Genomic DNA, 17,241 nt, shown 5'->3' with positions numbered 1-17,241 from the left:
GCACGGGGTTTGTCCCTTCCCTCCGCAGCGCCCACGGACCCTCATCTTCCGAGGGGCCAGCCTCGACGCTCTCTGGCGCACACCCGCTCCCACCAGGAACGGGAGCGAGAGCCCGGACTCTTCTACTTAAAAAAAAGAAAAATGAAGTCAATTTTATTCAAGAAAAACCAAATGCGCCCATTGCCACCCCCTCCCCCCAGTGGAGGGACTTAGCTCTGCTGGTAAAAAGATCGGGACGCTTCCCTTTCCTCAAAGGCTGTGATGCCACCAGCCTGGCGCAGAGCGCCCATTCCCTGGGGAAGACCCCTCTGCAAGAGCCCGCTCTGGTGCGAGGCCATCAGCACAGGTGAGGAATCACAGGGTGCCTGTGTCGGGTCCTGGGGCCAGCCCCTCGCCTCTGCCCCCACGGCAGAACAGACACCCGGGGGAGGGTCGCAGCCTCTCAGGTTGGCTCCCTCCCTACTTTGGCCCTGCTATCGCTATCTGGCTGTTCCCTGACAAGGGTGGTTGGGGACTCATTTAGAAAGGACAAGCCCCAAAGAGAAGGGATGGGGCATGGGCTGCAGGATAGGCTCTCAGTGGCTCAGGGTTGGTTCCCCAGCATCTTCAGTATCAGCTCTGCTTCCATTACAGCCATCCACTGGCTGAAAAGAGGCCAAGTACTTAAATTCCTCCTGTCCAAAAATTCACCGGGCATTTGCCTCTCTGCAGGAATGACCTGCCGTGGCCACGGGATGCCATTGGCCGGGTACAGCTGCCATCTGCATTTTCAACTACGTCAGGACAATGAAACACATGTTGATCAGTGAAACAGCCACTGGGAAAAGGAGAGGTCTGATCTGGCAAAGGTAGCAGCTGTGCAGAGACCAGGTAGAACCCAGTGGGGGGTGCCAATGAGATCACCCATTTAACAAAACACAAAGCAAAACTGAGAGAAGCAGCGTTGCTCATGAGGCTGTTTGGTGTGATGCACTCCCCAGCCCACCCATGCTGGAGGAGGCACGTTTGGCGTGGGGTGTGTGCTGCAGTGCGGAAGGATCCCTGGCCTCCACCAGAGGCATGTCCCCCACACCCTACTTCCCCACATACAGCAATACCCTGACCAGGAGATGGCCCCAGTGCTGTCCTGTGCTTTATGTCTGCAGAAGTGGTATCCCACCTTAGCCCCTTTGGGGCAACCCACCAGCACCACCACCCAACTTCCACTGAACAAAAATGAAAGGCAACAAAACCCACGACACAAACGGAAAGGGAACAGCCAGGCACCAGCCCAAGGCTGCTGAGAAGGGAGCAAGCCACTCTGTGTCCCAGTGGTGTCACCCCCACTGCAAGGTACAAGTCCCAGCGTGCTACAGCTCTGACTGTGAGCGGGAGATGCGTGGGCCCTTGCGGATCTCCTTCCGTTTCTCTTCCTTCTTCCTCCTCTTCTCCTCATCCCGCAACGCCTTCTGAAAGGTGTCAGCACTGGGGAAAAACTGGGTTGACAGCAAAGAGTCAGCATGGGGAGTGCCCACAGACTCCCAGAGGCACAACCCCTCCAAATCTACCAAAGCCAATGCACAAGCCTCACAGGCCAGGGAGCTTTCAGCACAGATGCGGCACAGATGAAGCAAAAAGAGTCTTGACCGCGAGGCAGGTGGCCACAAAAGGGAAGAGAGGGCACCAGGTGCCCAAAGTAGACCACAGATGGGGAATTCAGTGTTTGTGTTTCAGCCATGCTTACTCAGTGACAGGGGCTTTTGGTCATTTCCCCCAAGCCACCATTCCATTCCCCAGCCGGCTGCCTGGAGCTGCGAAACAGATGGGGAAGCCCGTGAGGCGTTGCCATCTTACCTCTGACTGGTCCGTTTTAAAGGGATTGCGGTAATCAGGCGATTTCTCACTGATTCCTAGCTCCTGAGACATCTGCAAAGGGGAGACCTCATTGGGGAGTGGTGCCTTCCACTTACATCCCCCAAATGTGTGATCAGGGTCCCCGACTCTCCCATCGGTCCCATCCATGCTCCTCCCCCATCCCTCAGTTCAAGGGCAGCCCCCAGACATGGGGGGGCCTGCCTTTTACCCTAAAACCCTCACCCCACTGGCCTAGCAGCAGAGAGGGGGTCACAGCAGAGGGAATGAAGAGCCATACCAGCTGCAGGACCTGGGAGTGGGGTCCCTGCTCGAACACACCCGTCAAGTTGCAGAAGCCGATGCCCCAGCGGATGAGGCTATTCCAGTTGGAGTTGCGGTCAAAGTAATGGTGCACAATCTTGGGGAAGCGTAGGACGACGTCCCCAAAGAAGGCAGTGTTCTCCACCATGTGGGAGTATGCTGTGGGGACAGCCACAAACCCCATCAGTACAGCAATAGGGTCCCCAACAGACAGGGACCAGCCCAGGTCTGGTCTGGATACACAGGGGTTTTGTACCTACCCCAGCACAAATCCCAGGAAGAACGTCTGTGGTGCACCAGAGTGTCAGAAAAAGGAGGGGAGTAAAAACCAGAGAGGACCTACCATCCTTTATCTTCTCATCCTGAGGGAAGGGCCCATCAGGAGGCACATCGGCAGCAATGAGCACAGCACGGGAGTCCTCCAGCACCTGCCAGAGCCCTTGGTTACTGCCCTGTCCTGCCAGACCAGCCCTGCACACAGGAGGTGCTGCCACACACTCCCAAGAAGCCCCCAACCCTTCCCATTTCTGCCCCCCCTTGTGGGCTCAGAGTGCAGCCTGCACTGTGGCTTACTTTGAAGAGTCCCTTGAGCATGATGTCAATGATTTTGTACTGCTGGTTGATGTCATTGAGCTCGATCAAGTTCTTTAGAGCATTCATCTGGTCCTTGCGCTTCACCTCAAACAGCTTCTTATCTGCAGCACTGTCAAGGGCACCATCAACACTCTCCCACTCTGCCCTCCCCCCTCCACTGGGACCCCAGCACCACACCAGCCCCACCCCAGTTCTCAATGAGGTGCCTGAAGGCTGAGGGGCAGCACCTGAGCCAGGATCAAACACAGATTTCCAGGGAATCCCTTGCCCAAACGCCCCAGCAGAGCCCTTAACAATGCTGAGAGCTCGTGGGGAGCTTTCTACTTGCCAGTCCACGCTCTGGCTGATGGGCTGAAGGAGGAACATGAGCTGCCACCTTCCTCATGTGTCTCCACATACTCATTATCTTTTCATACTTTGCCTGATCACCAGGGGATGCTGCTGTGTGCTAAGAAGGCATTAGCCCACCTCCTCAGGGGCAAAAAGTGCCTGTTGCACAGAGGAGACCAAGTGTCACAAGCCCAGGAGTCCTCTTCCACTATCCCAGTTGGCAATCCCAAAGCACTGAGAAGTGCAGATGCGTTCTGCCTTCTGGCTGGCCATGCCACTTCCAAGAGTAAACTGGGAAATGTGCTCAGTGCCCAGCACAATGGAGCAGAAAGAACACCAGGCATCACTGCCATTTCTGTTACTGCATCAACCCAGGCACTTGGTTAGCAAACCCAGGAGCTTGGCTAAAGAGCATGCACAGAAGGACAAAGCAGCAACTTCATAGTGCTTCTGGATCCTCTCTTTTCCACTCCCATGTGCCCCTTTCCATGGTCTCTTCATGACCCTTTCCCTGTGCATGCACTCCCTCCAGCCTTTGTAGCTATTATTGTATACGTGGCCACCAGGGGCGGGCTGCAGAGGATACAGATTTCCAAGCCAGAGTCTACTCTCTGTTTCTCCACGTCTGTGAAGCTGCCCTGGGACAGCAGCAATGCCAGCAGAAAGGGGCAGATGATGAGAAAATCCATGTTGGCTGCTATAGCTGGGAAGAAAACAGACCAACAAAACCAATGATCAGTGAGGAGACTTACCAAAAGGAGAAGTCACACAAGCCACTTGGGACCGATGGAACACTGCCCTTGGCACCAGGGTCCTTGCCCATCTCTCCCTTGTCCCCATGAGGGGTCTGAGGAATAGTGGCCAGAGCAGAGCCACATGGTGATGCTGCAGCCAGCCTGCTCTCCCCCGCAAGTGAAGGCCTGGTCTCCCTCTTCTCTCTGCCTGCCTTCACTGCCAGCCCCAAGGCATCTGACCCAGCAGAAAAATTAAGTCCTACCCCTTCTTCCAAAAGCAACAGCTATTTTTTTGCTGGGTTTGTGAGGCAGAGGAGCCCAACAACCACAACAGCAGGTCTGGAAGGAAGAGAAGGATGACCGAGGGGATTGTCCATCTCTCCTTAAACCATCTCTCCCAGTGCAACCAGTTCAGCGACCTCTCTTCACCATTTGGGGTATTGGTACCTGGACCCTTTCCCTTGCTACAAGCTGGGTGCCACCTGCGGGTCCCATGCCAAAAAACAACAGTTGGGTGACTTGATGCTAACTTCCCCCTCCCTCCAAACAAGTCCCTTCCCAGGCAGCATCTGAGGCTTTGCAGGGATGCTCTTGGGTAGAGCTGCTCCTGACCACAAAGGTCCCTCAAAGTCAACTTCTGGAGGAAAAGGTCCTTGAAAATGAGGACCCTCTTGCGCAGTCTATACCTGGAAAAGGGGAGCAGTAGCTCAGTCCCCAGGCAGCAGAACTCAAGGTGGTCTGTCCTCAGGCATGAAGTTTTCACAGAGCTGAGCACAGGCCACTGGCAATTACAGAAACAACACCTCCCTCAGAGGCATTGCCTGAGCCACCTCTTGCTCCCAAAGGAAAGGCAGATGTGTAAGGCCACCAGAGCTGACCTTGCCCTATGACCTACTGCCTTCTTGAGTCTGCGTTTGCCTGCCCAGCCAAATCTGTCTCTGTAATGCCCTAACATTGAAACAAAACCAAATCCCTTCTTGTTCTTTTCTTGTTGCTTATCTTTTTTAAACAAATATCATTTCTTCAACTTCAAGCCCATGAAAGAGGCAAAGCAGGCAGCACCAGCAGCTCTGCTGCAAATCTCTGCTAATCCCTGCAAGGATTGGCAACAGCTCCCACCATGTGCCTCCTGCTGAAGCCAAGCCAAGCATCTTCATACTGCTGGTGAAGACAGAGGAACGGTGTCAGAATAACATGAGAAACCTTCTGAAATATTTTACTGTTGTGCTTTGTAAAAGGCAACACCCCTGGAAAGGAACAGACCAGAGTAAATACAATTGGCATTACTGAAGAAGACGAGGCCACCTCTGGTGTGAGCTCAGCAACATGCCCCATGTTTCTGACATAGTGCAGAGCCAGCACAGCAGCACAAACCCCCATGCCAGGCTTGGGGTCTGTCTCTTCGTCCCGCTGTGGTGTGAGGGTTAAGCCATATTCCAGCCACCCTGAATGCGACGAAGCACACCAAGCCAAGGCTGTAAGGAAAATTCTCCAGCCCAGGCAAACAGATATTCCATTGCACCTACCAGCCTGGTCAGCTTCCAAGAGACTGCTTCATCCTGCCAAAAACCGCAACCCAGGGGCTGGCTCAGTGAGGTGGCACAGGTCTCCCCTCTGCAGAGCCCCCACAGCTGCTCACTACCTCCCAAGCTCTTGGGGAGGAGGAAGCGCAGCAATGCAAAAACACAGAGTGAGTGCCCTGGGACCCAGGCTCCTGTTTGCCCCTCAGATCAGACATACCACCATAAGGACTAGGCTGGCTATTTGCCATGCTCATGGAGAACTGGAAGGAGACACTGGAGGTAGCCAGTGGCCTCCAGACCGGGTTGGAAGCAAAGAGCAGAAATGCTGCCCACAACAGCTCTGCCATGCTGCCTGTGGCAGTCTCACCATAACTGGTTAGGGCAGGGGCTGCAGTATCTCCCATTTCCAACACTGGAGCTGGGTGGCCAGAGGATGTTCCACAGGTGCTACACGGGGGAAGATAAACTGCAAAACCCCTGTTCAAAGCAGCAGCAGAGCAAAGCACAGCTTTTGGCCGAAGCAGTTGCCAACCAGCTAGTTGCTGCAGCACAACGTCCACCGGCCTGCCTGGCTGCTTCCAGGTCTTGGAACAGTGATGGGCTTCTTCAGAGACACAACAGCAGATGCTGGGGTAGAGATGGTCAATGGTTTCAATGAAAAGGTATTCAGATCCTCCTACACCAGCCCTAAAGATTGTCCCATGGGACAAGGTCAGAAGTAGAGGACTGGAGAACCACGCCACATCAGAAGCCCATCACCTTTTCATCTGATCTGCTGGCACTCATTCTCGCATCGAAGCTATTTATTTGCCATGGTCCATCAGGGCTAAAACATGCTGGTAAGCAGGGCCCAGTTGTTTCTCTCACCCACAGGGAACTTAGGGCTGCTGATGTCAGGTGGGACCACTTCAGATTTACTTCCATTTGCTGCTCTGGCAATTTCACCCCATTTTAACAGCAGAGGACATTCCTTCCTCTCCAGGCCACACTATGAAACAGCAGAGATGCCAAAGCTCCTTGCACATGTTCCTCCATGTTCTCCCCATGAACTCTCATGTCTTCGCACCCCCTGAGAGATGAGACAGAAACACTGCAGAGCTGTTCCTTTCTTCCCTCCCTGCTCCTCCCTGAATTGATTTCTACTGAAGACAGCTCTGCCTGATGATCCCAGAGCAGTCCAGGAAGCCAGGGCCTGGCCTGATGCTACAGATGGAAAGGAGCACCACCAACATTGCCTTGCAGCCCTGGCCAACTGGCTGTTTCAGCAGCAAGTCCATCAGTCTGTCTCACTGTCTCCCAACCTCTTAATTTAGATGTGTTTTTCCAAAGACATGACAACAGATGCCACGATGGTTAGTACTTCCCATTAAAATGTTTTCAATTACTTTATAAATTTTCCTGCAGGAGCCCCATCTGAATAAAGCATCCCTGAGATATATTCACTTAATGAGCTTGCAAGGGAGAGCCATGCTGCAATGCTTTGGTTCCCAGGAGAAACTTTTGTATGATCCCCCCACTTCCCCTCTACAGGCACTGAAATACAGGGGGGAAAGCATCATCCTTCACCAGAAGCATGCTGTGGCAAAACAAGGAATGAAAACTCCCTGCCCCACAAATCCATTCCTGAGGTGCTTCTCCAACAACCAGATGAGAATTAATCTCTTGTTACAGGTGAACCAAAAGCTTCAGAAGTGAAACACCGCTGCTCAGACTTCTCTAGGAGTACATATCTATATGGGGCTTACAGAATCAGCTGCTTCAGTTGAAACAGCATTGGCCATTTACAACTGCTCATCACCAAAGCCTCCCAAGCACCAAGCCCAGAAGCTTGAGTACCACAGGGTTTGGCAGCCCCGATTTCCTGTTGTGATCTCCAGCAGGAATGGGTCCGTCCCAGCCCACCCTCGTGCCTCCCGCCGTGCCAGAGGGGTTCAAGAAGCACCTTGAGGGGCTCGGGTGGCCGCTGGCACAAGGAGATGAGGATTCTCCCGCAGGCTCCACTGAAAGTAAAGGCAATCACACAGGGACGGTGGAGTGCGAAGGGGATTAGCCGAGCCTATCCCGGCCGCGCTGCGGGAAACCCAGCCAGAGCCGTGTCAAGTGGACGTAGCAGGAGGCACGCGGGAGGATGCGAACCCTCGGGGAGGACGGCAGCTTCCAGGAGCCGCGGCGGTCCGCTCCTCCCGCGGCTCCAGCGCGGGGCGAGCAGGCGGCGATGGCAGGCAGAGCCCGTCGGGCACAGCCCTTTAACCCAGGGTCCAGGGAGGTGTCCCGGGGCCGCACTGCCCGCCCCGCTCATCGGTCACCCCGGCTCCCCGGGGTATCGCTCGGGGAGCACCGGCCACGTCCGCCCCGTCCCCCGGTGCCCCCGGAGAGGCCCCAGGGCTGCTCCTGCCCTTCCCTCCTGCCCCGCCAAGGCCGAGCAGCTCTCCCCCAGCCCCGCTGGGACTCCCGGGGCGGGAAAGGCTCCCGAGCGGCGCGGCCGGTCCCCCACCTGCGGGCCGGGTGCCGGGGCCGGCGCTCACGCCCGCCGCGCTGCCATGCTTCCACTGCTGCTGCTACTGCCGCCGCCGCCACCGCTTCGCCGCTCCGCCCCGCCGTGTCACTTCCTGAGACCCCGCCCCGCCCCGACCGCGCACCGGCGGACACTTAGAAGGTCTGGAGGGAACAGGACTGCGGGGGCTAGGCCTGTAGTTGAAGGGGTCACTCGTGACTTGGAAGAAGCCTTCTCATCCCTATGGGACATGTAGCGTATCTGCATCCCCCAGGATCCTGGCTTAGCCCCCACCGCCCCTTCTAACCCACAGCAAAGGGACCATCCCACAGCCCCATCAGCCAAGGCGGGTGAGCAGAGCACCTCCTCCACAGCATCCCTGCACGACATCGTTTCCCAAGGCAGGTCTGTATTTTGATAGATGAAGGGTATCAACCAAGCCTTATCCCGCACAGAAAGGGAAACTGAGCCGTTTCAGTAACAGAACTTTTTAATTTCAACAAACTTTTTTCTCAAAATGAGCAACAAGTGACTTTCTTTGTCTATCTTCTCCCTGCTACTCAGTGGGTATGAATGGCAGAATGGGGTCTCCTGCCACATTCTTGCTTTGTTCCTCTGCTCTTTGCACTTTATCTTCTCATTTCAATCTCCAATGTGTGAGAGGGACAGTGCCACGCTTCCCAGACATCTGTCATTGACAGCATGAGTGGAAACCAAAGGAAAGGCATTGGGAATTCCCACATTTGACATATCGCTGACAGGAGGTTTTCATTACTAAACCAATCCTCCCCAAGCCATTGAACCTCACTCCCAACATACGTGAGAAACATCAGTATAGGTAAACCTGAAGAAAAGTCAAAGCTCCATTTTGACCACAAGATTCTATCTTCCATGTCCATGACTAATTCACATACCGCCACTGCTGCACTTCAAGTGCATCTAAGATCCTCCCTAATCACCGAGACTTGAAGGTTTCTTAATAATGAAAAAAGTCAGAAATTAAAAAGTAACTTCAGCAATGTAACAAAACCTCCCATCCAAATTCCTTCATCGCTGTACAGAGAAGCAAAATGGAATGGAGAGGGACTTCATGAGGCTCAATGTCCTCCACCAGGACAACTTGCCCTCTGAGTGCCCCACAACAGAGCAGTAATATCACACTGGGGATAAGCATGAGGACAACCTACTCCTCACAGGACAAACACCTCACCCACTATGTACCCTACACATGGCTGACGACAGTGCCCACAGTGAAGAAAGTCCCCACACCCACAGGAAATCACTGCCATGGCCACTTCTATCACTGCTACATGTCTGATGCAACACAGCGTGAAGAAAACAGGAAGGCAAAAAGAAGTTTGAGAAAAAAACCAAACACTGCATCATGTTCCCTCTTTCTCCACAAGGCATCTGGGAGTGGTCCCTGCCTCCATCGCCACAGAAGTGGATTTAATTTACAGAGGCAGACTCCAGGCCCAAGCAGAATAGAATCTGGTAACTCCACTCAGTGGTTCCCAAACTTTGAAAGTACCTGAGTCGTATTTAGGTTTCCACTACTTCATAGGCATACTGGCACTAGATGGCATGCAAATAGAGATTAACTCATTGCTCATCCTCCAAGGAAATCAATACAGGGATTATTACTGCTTTGAAGCCAGAGACTCCCAAGCCTGCTCCCCTTTCATCAGACCACCTCTGCTCTATAGATGAATGCAAGCCCAGCACACAGACCCATCTTTAATCCCAACTGCCTCCTCATTTCTGAAATGTCTTCTCAGATTAGGACATCATGAAGTCTTTCATCCAAAGTTAGCCAAGTGTAGAAACCATTCAGAACTTTTCAATTTTGTCTGCCTTCAGCTGGAACAAGAGAAGGAACAGCAGATTTAAGCATCCCTTCTACCTCTGTTACACCTGCCGCACACATCACCTATCAAAGGATACACAATATCCTGATGCTTTACACAAGTGGTCTTCTGTCCCAAGAGGCGATCCAGCAAGGTCTGAATGATTCCTGACTGCTCTGGCTCCAGCTGGTAATGACTGCTCTGAATCTGAGCGGTCAGAAATAAGAATGATTTCCAGAACAGCATAAAACTGTTGCGCTTGTCCCTCCCTCATCTCCACACAGAACGATAAAATCTTCAAAGGCCAAAGCAAACACCTAGGGATTCCCTTCCCGTTTTCCTACACAGTCACTGCTCTCTTACCTGAGAAAGGAAGCGGTGAAGAGCACAAGATGTGGCCTCAGGCAGCTCTGCTATGTTGGCTTCTGCTGCCTCATGAATAATCTGGCTAATTTCTTTTTGAGAAATAATATTTCTGCTCTGATACCTCACAAACTTGAACAAAGGAAAAAATAGAGACATTAAATAGTGGAAGACCCACAGAGTGCAACAGTGACTCATCACTTGCAAAGACCTCTTCTATGTACCATCACTGCAGCATCTTAACCACAGGCCTGATTTTTATACCACTTCTAATGGAACCAGTGCATGTATCTATGTTGATGGTGCTCTGATTTATAGCCAGACTTATTTTGGCTTAAGCTGGGAAGAAATTAAAATAAATGAGTATCCTTTTAAAACTGAAATAAAAACAGCAAATACTCACAGACCCATCTTATATTTGGAGGGGGAAGGTTCACATTAATAACCCCTTCCTCTCATTCACTGCCATGAGGGTTGTATCTTCAGTATTTCTGCTGGGTAAGACCACATTCCCCCTCTAGCACAAAGACCAAAGTACAGCAAGGTAGTATATTGCACTAACTCCCTGCCCAGAAAAGTCAGGTCTGTAAGGTCAAGGTAGGAGCCAAGCTGCGATGCCAAGCAGCCAGATTGCTCCCTGACTGGTAAGAGCAGTTGCATGTTCTCTGCAAGTTTCCCTTCTCTTTCCCAGGCGTCCTAGAGGACATAAATGTATGTTATCAACACCAGAGGAACAGGAGGTGCTCACGAACAGCAATCAGTTTCTGCAGGTGGAAGTGTGCTTGAAAGTATCATTATTAATACAGGGCACAAATATAGTCCCAGACAAAGCCACAGCAGTATCAGAGACTGTGTTGCATAGCAGGTTAAGTACCAACAACCCGCCCACGTGCATTGTACCAACATACTGGGAAAGATGGGGAATAGCCCGCCCTTCTGTTGCTCACCAAAGTAATCAGCCTGAGAACTTCTGGCTGCAGAAACGACTTCTGGCCCCCATTAAGTAGCGTGAAGAGCAGGAATCGGTGCCATGGCTGTGAAACAATGTGTAGAGCTGGGAGAGAAGGAGAAGCCAATCAAAGCCAGCTGTAAAACTGTCCAAGTGACAGGCTGAACCCAGCTAAGGACAGTCTTCAATACTGACACCAAGTTTTCTCTCCTAGACCCCACGCTGTGAAACACTAAGGGGATATTTTGCACTGTTCTTACTGGCTATTTAATCTGTCACTCTCTGGGCAAGAGTTGCATCTAGAGGACAAAAGCTTAATTGTTTTTCAAAGCAGAAAATACATATTGTCCATCTTTGTGCTGGTACAGGAAGAGAAACCTCCTGGGATGCATGTCATAAAACCGTGAGGGAGTATCTTTAGCCTGGCATTTTAAAAATAGTAACTTCCAGTTTCAATATGAGGACAACTCTCCTGACCTCAGTTTTTATTTAGCTGCAAAATACCCTTTGGGTAATGAAGAAAGCCCTATAACAGAAGCTGAACAAACTGAGCCTGGATCTGCATCAGACAGTGGACGATGGGGACTAGCCAGGCTGATGGTGGCAATGCAGTCAGTAGAGAAAATGTTCTTACTAAAGAACATACAAATCAACATAATATATATTAGGTAAGGACATAAGTCTGTGATGGCATGAAGTCTTTCACTGAATGCTGAAATTAAATTGTTATTACCTTGTATTTATTACAAGTTAGGAGCATGGGATGGACAAATAGATCAGCTGATATAACTTGTTATAATATAGTAACTCACCAACCAGAGTGTTAGAAAGGTCTCTTTTCCACTGGCAGTTACATAACCTCCCTATTGCCACTACAATAATCTTTTCTATAGGAAAACAACACTGAAAAATAATGTAAAACACTTGGGGAATATCTTTCATCTGGGGAAAATGAGAAAGTACCAGCGCTGTGCATGAGCCTGCTCTGCACATTTGGAAATATCTCTGGACCAAAAGAGGGTTTTAGAAAGCCTCAAGTGAGTCAACTCCTAGAGGCAGAATCCAGGACAGACTCTTTCCAGTGTTCTTGCGTCTTTCAGTCAAATACAGCTATGATCCTCATTCTGCTTGGAATAAGGAGACCCTTGTTATTTCTGTTATGAACTTCAGCAACACAGCAGCCAAAGTGACAGGTACAGCTGTTAGCTGTTGCTGCAGCAGCATTTCATTAGTTTAATCCCAAATCAGCAAAACCTCCCCATAACTGTTTTTTTTTTTTTTTTCAATTCAGCTACTGGCTGTCATTCATCTGCAGTATTACATCTTTATCCAACCACTTCCTCTCTCCCACCAATGTCCCTTTTGCCTGGTGTTCATTCACTCCATTCCCTTCTCTATTAGTGTTTAAACAACTGAAGTGAATAGGTCAGGGTACAGAGAACTTTCTGGTTTAAGAACAGAGCCAGTACCTGGACATCGTGGCAGGAGGCTGACAATGAGTAGAAGGGTCTGTTCTTCCCACCCAGCTGTACAATGCAGTCATACTATGTTATACTGAAAACACGGTACACATTAGGTCTGACATGCACTCTGGAAACCAAGGTTGGAATTCACCCCTGGAAATCTAGAATTTCCATCTCCCATTCCCTAAGGCTGCCTAGTTCTTCCTTCCCTTCCTTCAGGGCCAAACTGTGATCAACGCTGTCCTTCTGTAAGACACATCATCGTCAGATCCTCCCTCCTATATATTTATGGTCTAAAGGTTTGATACAACTGGCCTGAAAGTCAAAGACTATTCCTATACTCCTTCCATTCCCAAACCTTTCCCTCTTATGGGGTTGGAGAACTAGTTTTTACCTTCTGGAAAGCATCCTGGCGTCCAGAGCCAAAGTGAAGGGTCATGCCTGAAGGGGAGCCAGGCACTGTGATTTCATCCCACAAAGCACAAGATTAACTTTAGGCACACAAATAATTTTTCTTATTTGGCATAACTCATTACACATTTTCTCCAGAGCACTACTGGATAGAGAACAAAGAGCTCAAAATCACTGCAGGAGGGAAACTAGGAGAAGAAAGAGCATGAGGACTTTACCAACATCCTGGTTCTTCACATACAGGTATTCCACTAAGGTTTCTAGGCAGGCAACCACTGCCCGAGAGAGCAGCAAGTCTTTCTGGAATACCAAGAGAAAGAAAGAAAAGAAAAAAAAAAACAACAGTCAACAGCTATTGCAAGAGGAAAATTCATAAAATGCCAGGATCTGAAGAGCAGCAGCACAGGAAAATAACACTTTCATCTCCTTCAAGGGATGCAATGTGCTGCAAATTATGTCACATCAAGGAGTCAGACAGAGGTAGGGCGACTTATTTTGAGACTAAAAAATAATAAGTAACAGCCTCCAAAGAATAAAGATAGGAGCCCAACATAGCTTATGAGTTAAATGTAAACCGATGTACTACCCTTGGAGCCCAGCATCACTTGAGCAAGGTAAACGTATGCTGCAGGGGCACTCACTACCCCCCAAAAGCACCTTGCCAGGGGTATGGGGGATGGACTGGGATTTGTTATACTTTTCCTACATCTGTCCCTATGAATGTGGCATCCCTGCAGAGGAAGAGATGGGAAGACAGAAATCACCATTAGTACACAGAATTTCAACTATCCAGTTCAGCAGCAGGGAGCACCGCATAGCTTGATTTACCGTCTTTCTCACTGCACTGTGCTGCAGCAAGAGCATTTTCCCTTCTCCTCATCACACATCTGTAAGGGGTGGAAAATGCAGGCAGAAGGAAAAAAAAAAACCTCCAAACAGGCAGCCCCTTTGATTCTGCAACAGGATGATTTCTCCTCAGGTTAATGTTTCTGCTTGAAGCCCAACACTGCTGTTTGTTCCAAAAGTCGTATTTTATATACCTGCAACTGGACATGCACCAGAAGGTTCTGCAGACTGACAACAAGTGAAAAGACCTGCTGCATGGCAAGGGGGTGCAAGGCAGTGTCCTGCTGTGATGACAGCTGTGGTTGAGTAGCACTTTCAGCTGTGTCTTGGCCAACGATCACCAGCAGGGAGGAGAAGTTCTGTTGCAGGAGAGCTCTCAGGAACTGCAGGATGCTCACTAGACAGGGAGATGCTTATTAGTGTGTCAGTGTTTTTCTCTGCTCTACCCTGTGTTTTGGTGCCTGTGCAATAGCATGGGAGAGGGTGATGAGAGAAAATGTGAGCTTAATAGCCCAGAGTTGTCTGGCAGCTGCTGACAGCTGTAGACAGGAATGGCAACATGAGTTTCCTTGTTCATCTCCTTCTCTGAGACACTAATACAGATCACACTCAGTTCCAGATGTCACTACCAACCTCCAAGGAAGATCTGTCCAAATACAGAAGAACTTCAGCCAGTTCCCTTTCACCCTTTCTAACCACCAGTTACACATTAACAAAGTCAAATGGACCAAAGTTTCCAGATTCCCTCCAGCCCCCCCAACCATCCCATTGCATCGTCACTGGTTCTCCCTTGTGGCTTGTATCATGGTACTAGTAGCTGCTTCCAGACAAATCCTCCAAACAAATGCAAAATACCTAACAGCAGAATTGGCTTCTTATTCCTGAAGACGACTGCGTTCAGGACTTCTGTAAGGTCTACAGAGAGTGTCTGGTGAACCTAGAATTAAATAGAAGAGAGAAAGTGGTGCTGGTTCAGGGCAGATTGAAAGTTCTGTTATATACTTCTAGTTCTTAGACACTACCCCATGATGACCACTGAAAACCAAGGGAACAGCAACAGGGTTTCAGGAGGCTGATGCAGAAGGGAGAGTTACATCATTGGACCCTCATGTTTCACTCACCACTAGCTGCCTGAGCTGCACAGCTTCCAAACCACAGTGTACCTTGTCTGCCTTGTTCTCACTACTCCATGCAGGACCTCTGGCATGTGGCTGTCAGCCTGCCAAGCACATGAAGTGCCTGGAACGGCCACCACCAAACATGGCTCTACTTTAGCCACAGAGCCAGGCAACAAGACTGAGGAGCCAGGCAGCCAAAACCCAGCAGTGGCTAGAAGCTGTCCTTGCCTGCTGGAGGTGGAGCCTGCCAAGAGCCCAGGGATAAGAACTACTGCATGAGTGAAAATGGCAGAAGAGTTTAGGGACTTGGGAACTAGGTGAAACAGGAAAGGTTAGCTTGAGAGAGTAGAACTAGGAGTAGCTTCTGCTACATGGTAGCAGTGGCTACTCATTTTAAAGCCAAAGCTTTTAATAGCCTACCATCTATGACCCCTGTTTATTCACAGGGTAAAGCCAGCAGCAATAACACAGTTAAGATATAAGTTGGCTATGGCCAGACAAGTCCTCACTATTAACATCAGCCTGAGATAAATGCGTCCATTTCTTGAAGCCATTGTTCTCGTCTAAAAAACTGCAGGCTCAGGGAGACAGCCTGTCATCAGCTCACACTCACAGCCACAAAGGTGCTCTTATGAGAGTCTCCAGGATGCTTTGTGCAGCTCCAGCTACACTCAACAGCAGAAAAAAGCAAGAGAAATGACTCTTCCACTTCTTCCCCTTCAGCAGAAGATTAGAAACACTGAAGGAGTCTTGAATTGTTTCAATTTCCCAGCTGTATCTGTAGTTTCTTTCCTCATCTCTGGTGCAAAAACATTTCTGGGTTGCATATCATAGCACATCAAGCCAGTGGTATTGATGAAACCAAGCAACAGGCTTATAAGCCACTAAATGATTGCACTTCAAGGATCAATATGAGCCGAGGACGTCACTCCCAGAAGATGAAGCTCAACACTTGACACTTGACACTAGAATGTTGTTTGGGACTGGCACAACACCAGACACAGCCCTGACTTGGAAACTGAGAAGGCAGGCTGTACTTAGCAGCTCACAGAGCAGGGCCAGGCTGCATTCCCACAGCCGACAATCTGCACAAGTAGCGTGCGCTAAGCCCTAAGCAGAGGCTACACGCTGACGAAGTAATAGGTGCAGACTTGGTCTGGGCTGGTCTTCTAGAAGACATCTTCCCTCAGCATTAGAAATCCAACCCTTGCTTTTCTGTGCACATGCATATCCCTTAATACGCTTTTATCATCTGCAAACACATGTATCAAATCCCAAGGAGTATACTCTGCTGGGCGTAACTGCAAGAGCAGAGCTCACAACTCATGTCATGCTAACTCCATATCAAGAGAGGTCTGGGTAGATACTTCAAAAGGAAACATTTTCATTTGTATTGATTGGCATTGGAAAGTGCTTCCTTCAAAGTTGTAACTAAATTATTAGCTGACAACTCCAGCTTAGATGTCTTGTTGGACTGCAAAGCATCAAATAGAATGACAGCTGCCCATATTCGTAAGTGCTTGCTAATATTGAACACTTACTTGCCAATATTAGGTTCTCTTTCACTATTTATCATTTTAGTAACAAAAAAGTAGTTTACAACATGGGAGCTGTGCCTTCCACCCTCAGTACTCCCTTGAAAAAGATTTTAAAATGTATTTGCTCTGTCCTGAAGAGGAAAGTGATTTGGATCAGGAAGGCTGGGTATGCACTTCTCTCTGCAGGATCTGTGTCCTTCTTTAACTCTTCAATGATTAATGTCTCAGACCTTCAGTGACATGCTAGGTTCCAATCCTGCTGGAGAGGTGCAGCAGGGAATAACTTGTGGACAATAACAAAAGAATAATCAACACAATCAGATTACAGACACTGTACACATATATATGAAAGCAAAACTATTTCATATATATATATTTACACACATATTTATTTTTAAGGTTATCCATGTGCTGACTGAAAACTAGAGCAGTTCTAACCTCAGTATTGTAGCGATGCTGATAAAGCAAAAGGGATGCCACCAACAGCCATCCGGAGCACAGCAAGGCATCCTCAGATGACAGGTAGGCAGGTCTGGAAGGAGGGGACTGCCGCCAGGTGCATTCCAAAACCTTCTGCAGGAGTTCTAGCAAGGGCACATTGGAGAGCAGCACAGCCACTGCTGCATGGGAGAAACATAACTGGAGAGTGTGATGGGATAGCACAAATTGAACCAGCTTAAGAGAAGTGCATAACAAGCATAAGAGAAGTTCAGAGCATACTGCTGCTGCAGTGAGGTAGTCATCTGAGTAAGGTTGTATTCACCTGGTATTCATCTCCCAAAGCTCAAGCAACTGCTCAGCCAGCTAATCAGCTAACAACACAGTAGGAAGGTCAGTCAGAACTTCTCCCAAGTATTGTTTAATTTTTTCAGCTATG

At 49.6% G+C, this 17,241-nt stretch overlaps 2 protein-coding genes across 6 annotated transcripts in view; both read right to left on the bottom strand.

The window, feature by feature from the left end:
• Positions 1-126: 126 nt before the first annotated feature.
• On the bottom strand, positions 127-7,926 carry CCDC134 (coiled-coil domain containing 134). Of its 2 annotated transcripts, XM_040061988.2 has the most exons (8): positions 7,830-7,907; positions 7,278-7,335; positions 3,665-3,781; positions 2,728-2,849; positions 2,498-2,582; positions 2,132-2,313; positions 1,834-1,905; positions 127-1,475 (listed from the first exon to the last, which is right to left on the bottom strand). In XM_040061988.2, the coding sequence occupies exons 3-8, from the start codon at positions 3,765-3,767 to the stop codon at positions 1,350-1,352; spliced, it is 690 nt and encodes a 229-aa protein (XP_039917922.1). In that variant the 5' UTR covers positions 3,768-3,781; positions 7,278-7,335; positions 7,830-7,907; the 3' UTR covers positions 127-1,349. The 2 variants fall into 2 exon arrangements, with proteins under 2 accessions (XP_039917922.1, XP_039917921.1); XM_040061987.2 differs by lacking the exon at positions 7,278-7,335 and having other exon boundaries at positions 7,830-7,926.
• Positions 7,927-8,384: 458 nt separating this feature from the next.
• Positions 8,385-17,241, bottom strand: part of MEI1 (meiotic double-stranded break formation protein 1) — a 38,912-nt gene continuing 30,055 nt past the window's right edge. The window contains exons 23-30 of one of the 4 annotated variants that reach the window (XM_040061984.2): positions 16,803-16,984; positions 14,564-14,645; positions 13,903-14,105; positions 13,081-13,162; positions 10,987-11,093; positions 10,040-10,171; positions 9,774-9,883; positions 8,385-8,517 (exon numbers count right to left, since the gene is read on the bottom strand). In XM_040061984.2, coding sequence (XP_039917918.1) covers positions 8,472-8,517; positions 9,774-9,883; positions 10,040-10,171; positions 10,987-11,093; positions 13,081-13,162; positions 13,903-14,105; positions 14,564-14,645; positions 16,803-16,984 — 944 coding nt within the window. In that variant the 3' untranslated portion in view covers positions 8,385-8,471. Of the gene's footprint in view, positions 9,884-10,039; positions 10,172-10,986; positions 11,094-13,080; positions 13,163-13,902; positions 14,106-14,563; positions 14,646-16,802; positions 16,985-17,241 lie in introns of all 4 variants that reach the window. The other 3 variants (XM_058420220.1, XM_058420222.1, XM_058420221.1) reach the window with 3 other exon arrangements.

This window comes from Hirundo rustica, chromosome 4 (genome assembly GCF_015227805.2).
Source record: "Hirundo rustica isolate bHirRus1 chromosome 4, bHirRus1.pri.v3, whole genome shotgun sequence".
NCBI lineage: Eukaryota > Metazoa > Chordata > Aves > Passeriformes > Hirundinidae > Hirundo > Hirundo rustica.
Note: the sequence above shows the minus strand (reverse complement) of the source record. Positions and strands in the feature narration are given on the sequence as shown.